Genomic DNA, 6,158 nt, shown 5'->3' with positions numbered 1-6,158 from the left:
CGCGAATGCACCGCTCCCAACACATCCCGCACATCAGTCTCCTTTGATTCCGCCCCATTGATGGCGATGGCGGATATTGCGGTTCTTCTTGGCACGCTCGAGCTCGAGAATTTCGAGCATAAGTCATTCGTTCCTTTTAATAAACTAGAAGCATTGTTCACCCGCGACAAGATACACGAACTTGTACGGCAACATGACCTAAAGTTCTACCTCATCGATGAGATAGTTGACAGAGTCCTCGATGGAGGTCTAAGGACTTTCGCCATACTAGCGGCTGTCCAAGAAATTAGAAGCATTGAGCGGTTCATCAGAGAAGACCAATTTTCCGAGGTTTCTCTGGATGCAAAGCTGCCTCTGAAAGAAACAGATATCTCTCAGTATTTCTCGAACCCGGAAAAGGGCAGGCTATTCCTTCGCAGACAGTGGACCTTCCTAGCGCCAGTATTCTCCGAGAACCGATCACGCCGTGAGCTTAACGATCGAATCATTCTTCCCTTTTTGCACAAGAATCCTATTGGCGAAGGTGGTTTTGCGAAGGTCTACAAAGTAACGGTTGACGCGTCGCACCACACGTTGAGCACCTCGACCAACTCCAGTGGATTGAACGTATTAGGAAACGCGCAACAACAAAATGTGCCAAGCCTACCACTGGATCTAATCTGTAAACAACTGGAACGACCAGATGATGAAGGAACCCTGGCCGAAGAGTTTGAACACGAGGTCAGCATTCTTTTAGCCCTTCGCTGTCTCCAGCATCCGAATATTATTTCGCTCGTTACCGCCTTCTCGAAAGGTACGACCTATAGTTTCCTCTTACCGGCCGCAGACGGAGATTTAAGAAAGCTTCTGAACACCAGTCACCGCCTACCGGGCTTTCGGACTGAGACCGAGATCTTTGGATCGCTGTGGGGATTATCTTCAGCCCTCGATGCGGTCCACAACTACTTCTTTTCCCAGTTCAATGTACGGCAAGTTGGATGTCACTATGACATTAAGCCAGATAACATTCTGTTAAGCAATGGAAAACTTATGTTGTCGGACTTTGGCCTCTCGAGGCTACGGAGGCCGGAAGATGGCTCACAAACGACATTTCAAACAGGCAATCCGTTGTATTTGGCACCAGAGTGCGAATCCATCTCAGAAGGTTTCAAGCATGAAAGAATCGGAAGAGCGAGTGACATTTGGTCTTTAGGCTGTGTTCTTGCCGAGATATTGGCATATCTAAGTGTCGAGCCAGCGAGTGGTCCTGAGACAGTCCGAAATTTTGTCAGAGACAGGAGACTAAAGATTGGGCCATTCATCTCCTCCATGTTTTATGGAGAGAATGAGGTTAACCCAGCCGTGCAAAAGTTTTTGGAGAACTGCAAGACTGATCAAACTCTATCCAACGGGCTGAAGTCACTAGCAAGGATAGTGGGCAGGATTCTACAGTTTGATCCGAGTCAGAGGCCCTCTGCCGCGCATATTACTCGACTTTTATTTCACCTAACGCAACAGAGTCGTATCGCCACAATCACTTCGACCTTTGATAAAGGTTTTCGGCCGTTGGAACTCGAGTTGGAGATCGAGATGGAACGTTTGAGCATCTGGAGCGAGACGATCGGTTTATGTGCGGACTTGCTAGACGTACCCGAGTCTACTTGGTTTGCGATGAATCACACCTTTGAAGAGTATGAAAACTTGCAGCAACTCTTGATCAAGATAGAAGAGGAAACCGGCATGATTGCAACAGAGTTGCAGAAGACAGCTTCAGGCCGGCCGGCGTTCCAACTCTACTATCGCTTACAAAAACTACAGGATCAGCTATGGGATAGCCAAACTCTCGCTGTACGCCATCTTATGTTCGACCGGCTAGAAGAGATAATGCTGAGTAAGGACAGCCTTGCAAAGCCTCGAGAGGCTTTTGGCTCGATCCAACATGCCGTTGTGAGTAGCTATTCGTCGTCGACTGAACAGTTTCGCCAGCGATTCGTATATCTGGCAACTATGAGAAATGTCGCTTCTGCTATGTTGCGTCAAGATCGCCAGACGCAAGGCCTTAAGCTAGACAGAAAAGTCATCAAAGGCCCATGGTTCGATCTCGGTCCCCACGCAGTTGGCATCCTCGAGCCCAATTGCGTGCATGTCCTTATCGAATATCTGACTTATGGAGAGACGTGGAGTTCCCACGAAGACAAGCTGCTCGAACGCGTCAACGCAATAGCATCCCTACGCAAGAAGAGCGTCTCCGAGTCCATTTTTCCCATTCTTCGATGTCATGGCTACTACTGTGACCCTACACGATTTCGGCTCGGCATCGTATATCAGCTGCCTACCGAAGCCCGAAATACAGTGCCGATCAACCTGTTGACGGTGTTCGAGAAGACGAAGTCAAGATCTTTACAACCTTCGCTTACGCATCGCTACAGATTAGCATCAGCACTGGTCTCGTGCGTCTTGAACTTTCACCGTGGTGGCTGGTTGCATAGAAGTATATCCGCATTCAACATCATCTGCTTTCCGGACGCCTTTCCAAATGTCGCAGCCTCTCTCGCAAAACCGTATTTCATCGGATTCAACCATAGTCGTGTGAACGATGATAACGAATATTCTTCGCGGACCGACATGGAGTATCAGCACCCCGTATACCAAAGCAACACCCGGGCCTACGCAGATGACACAATGAGAGGCATTGTGCGTTTCCGTCAGGAGTTCGATTACTACAGTATTGGCCTGGTGCTTATGGAAATTGCTTTCTGGAGGCCGTTGAGTTCGATCACGCAAAGGATAGTAGGATCGCCAGAGCAGATGTTAGCGGAGTTGCAAGAAAAGTTCATACCACTGGTGAGAACATATATGGGAGATATATATGGTGATGCAGTACAATATTGTCTCACAGCCTATGAGGAAGGACACCAACCGCTCGAGAGTGTTAGGAATGGTTTCAACGAGAATGTCGTTCTGCTTATTTCGAAATGTTTTGTCTAGCTGAGTACATTTGTTGAGAGATTTGTGCCTGAATATCCCACCAGATAGCGTCTTTCTTTGGAAGCGGTTTGGAAGCAGTTTGTCGGGACGGGAGTAAGTTAACCACAGGAAACAATTTTCTTAGACAATCCATCGAAAGAGCCTTTGCCCACAGAAAGACCAATGTTTACGCCAGCCCAACGCTATAACAAGAGTAGTGCAAACCAGAATAGTTGTCACCAGAGGATATTTCCAGAAATCCGATACCAATATCATATACAAATTTCCACTTCCTGGCACTTTTTCAACTTGCACTAGATTCGAACTGAATATCGTCTGGGCCATAGTTAGCGTCTGTTCAACTGCTTATTGATGGTGGTCACCTTACAGCAGCCAGAGATGCAGGTGCGTAGAGAAGAGCCAGAAAGGTAATTATCTTCATGAACTTCGAATCGTTACGCATTTTTCTTGTCAGGCCCGTCATCAGGTTGCTTGCAGTCGTCGCTTGCTCAGTGAGCTTTCTGATTTGAGAGCCATCATTGCGAATGGCTACACTCGTTGTCAAGCTTATCTCTTCATGACGATGCTCTAGCATGTGGAAAAGCTGGCATGGTTAGTAGTGAGCAGCCTCGAGTTTTATGGACGTATGCAAGCTACCAGCTTACTAGTACCCCTAACTTTCTCTAGGAGAAGTGTCACAACTTTTGCATGCATTTCGAGGTCGGCAGCAAATTGATCAAGCACCTCGTGACTGCTTGGAATCTCGCTCTTTTGCAGTGCTTGAGCAACTTTTCCGATATGTGCGTTCAACGATCTTCCAACGTCCGCATTTGATGCTAGAATTAACGCGGCCTTTAAGAGTTTCCTCCGAATGAGCTCTAGATCTTGGACATCGCGGAATGTGACAGTGTAGTCGAGTCTGCAAGGGGTTCCGACGGAAGAGTTCAGTGCCTTCTCATCCTAATGCATCGCCACGTTAGCATGATAGAATATTTCTGATTATTTTTCTTCTCACCACTTCAGACAGCTGATCTTCCAAATAATTGATATATGATCTCCAATTTGATGCAAGGACGGATACAAATAATGCGTGTATATCCAAATGGTCAGACGGCAAAAGATCGAAGTCCTTTATGTCATGCACACAGCTCTGGAGTTTCAACTCCATACTTTTTGATGGCTGTATGATAATCCATAAGGAGCTTTGATCATCTAGATCGAAAGTATGGTACAGGGCTACCTGTCTCTCTGACCAGATCGCTTTCGTGCCTGGACGGTTATGTTTCTCGAAGTAGCGAACGTTGTAGCATAATTCCGATCTCCCAGCGCTAGACTTATGTTAACAGATGCCCAGCACCTATGGTAACATCTTAGAGAGTCTTACGACAGTTTGCTCTTCAGACCAACAATGTTCTCGTCTTTTGATTCGAACTTGATTCCAAAGCCTCGCACGAGATCCCAAAATGGCGTGAAAACTTGGCAAGTGCGCATTAAGTAGACGAACGCTTGATCGCTGAGTTGAATGTAGTCCCAAGTATCCTGTTGACGTAGGAAGCTGCGTCCATATAAATTGTTACTGGTCAGATTCGGTGATTCGTATTAATGCTCGTACATGAATGATAAAACTTCGTCACCACTATTCTGATATTCCGGATTAGCTTTCTCTGACTCATAAGCTCATGGCATTGGGGCGGTCTTACGGCTAAACCCTCTTTTAAATCCTGAACATTGTTGAATAAAATCTGGTCAATCCTGATCGTATCATTCGTAAGCGGTTTGATTCACCTCCATACCTTCCCCATTACTCACCTTGGCGCCAGTCGCCGGAGCGAGAGCTTGTCGACCCGTATCTTGCTGGGGTGAAAGAGGTGACCCATCTCCATATCGCTCGGTATGCCGGCGTCGAGGAATCTGCTCACACTAGAACTAGCCATGCTCTGAAGTAATCGAGCAGACTTGACAGATTTAGCAGACCACAATGTTTTATTTTCTAATCTCGAGACATGAGGTCAGTAATAGGTAGAGGATGTACAGCCCGTCCCAAAAGTGTTGCAATTCCTTGGCGCGACCCAAAAATTGCTGTGCTGGCGGGGCAAAAAAGTGGTCAAAAGACGGAATCGCTAAATACGTGATAAATAGGCGTGGATTTTACTTGTAAATACTTAATTTGGTAGTAGCTGTGTTAGAAGTATGCCATAAAGCAGTGCCAGAATAATCTAAGAAATATTTTTATAATTATTTTTACTTTAATATTTAGGTATACTTTTAAAATAATACTTTTACTTAATATAGTTTACAAGCGTCCTATATATATAAGTGTCCTGCGTACTTTTCTTCCTTATTATAATAATCTTTTAACTATTATATATAGCTATAACACAATAACACTATAAATTCTTAATCTTAAGAAGCTAGAATTCTCTTTACTATTTAGGCTATTTGTATATACTAAGAAATATTAATCTAACATGCTGCAAAGACGTACAATATCCCTTAAAGTACTCTCTGTAATCAAATAAAGGGCTGTACCCTGAAGGCTGAAGAACGTAATGCCTAACATAATTTGACCTTAACTGAAGAAGAGACACTTGTATAATATATCCTTGACCTGGACTTATAAGGATTCCCGCCCCGGATTAATCACGTATGAGATATAGCTGACCTTCTGCGTAAGACGCGTCACGCAAAGCCTGTTAGTAAGCAGTTAAAGATATATAATGTTTCTTAAAGTACTCTTTATAATTAAATAAAGGGTTATACCCTAAAGGCTAAAGAACATAATGCCTAATATAGTTTGACCCTGACTAAAGAAGAGACACTTATATAATATATCCTTAACCTGGACTTACAAGGATTCCTGCCCCGGATTAATTATATATAAGATATGGCTAACCTTCTATATAAGATGCGTTATATAAAGCCTGTTAGAGCGTGTGTATAACTTCTAGAGAGCCCTTTGTAAAGACCCTAATTAGATAAACGCGTGGTTCTAGCTAGTAATTAATATATATATAAAGTATAGTATCTAAGATTATAACTTTTATAACTTTAATAAGATAGGCTTTATAATAAAAGTTATCTATAATAATATAATAATTACTTATACAGATTAATCTAATTAAGGTAAGCAGCTCTAATCTAATAATTAGGAATAGGTAATAACAATTAAATATAGAAGTAATAATAGCTTTGTACTACTATTATTCTTAATC

At 43.7% G+C, this 6,158-nt stretch overlaps 2 protein-coding genes across 2 annotated transcripts; one reads left to right on the top strand and one right to left on the bottom strand.

The window, feature by feature from the left end:
• Positions 1 to 66: 66 nt before the first annotated feature.
• On the top strand, positions 67 to 2,967 carry EPUS_09492 (uncharacterized protein; the record flags this gene model as incomplete). Its single annotated transcript, XM_007803490.1, has 1 exon — positions 67 to 2,967. The coding sequence occupies one exon, from the start codon at positions 67 to 69 to the stop codon at positions 2,965 to 2,967; it is 2,901 nt and encodes a 966-aa protein (XP_007801681.1).
• A 358-nt stretch (positions 2,968 to 3,325) lies between these two features.
• On the bottom strand, positions 3,326 to 4,880 carry EPUS_09491 (uncharacterized protein; the record flags this gene model as incomplete). The annotated part of the gene is made up of 7 exons (XM_007803489.1): positions 3,326 to 3,534; positions 3,612 to 3,906; positions 3,962 to 4,274; positions 4,331 to 4,501; positions 4,559 to 4,587; positions 4,647 to 4,698; positions 4,756 to 4,880. 7 exons carry the CDS (start codon positions 4,878 to 4,880, stop codon positions 3,326 to 3,328), a joined length of 1,194 nt encoding a protein of 397 aa, XP_007801680.1.
• Positions 4,881 to 6,158: the final 1,278 nt, after the last annotated feature.

Source organism: Endocarpon pusillum (genome assembly GCF_000464535.1).
Source record: "Endocarpon pusillum Z07020 unplaced genomic scaffold scaffold2338, whole genome shotgun sequence".
In the NCBI taxonomy this organism is placed as follows: domain Eukaryota; kingdom Fungi; phylum Ascomycota; class Eurotiomycetes; order Verrucariales; family Verrucariaceae; genus Endocarpon; species Endocarpon pusillum.
This window is presented reverse-complemented; position numbering and strand designations above follow the sequence as displayed.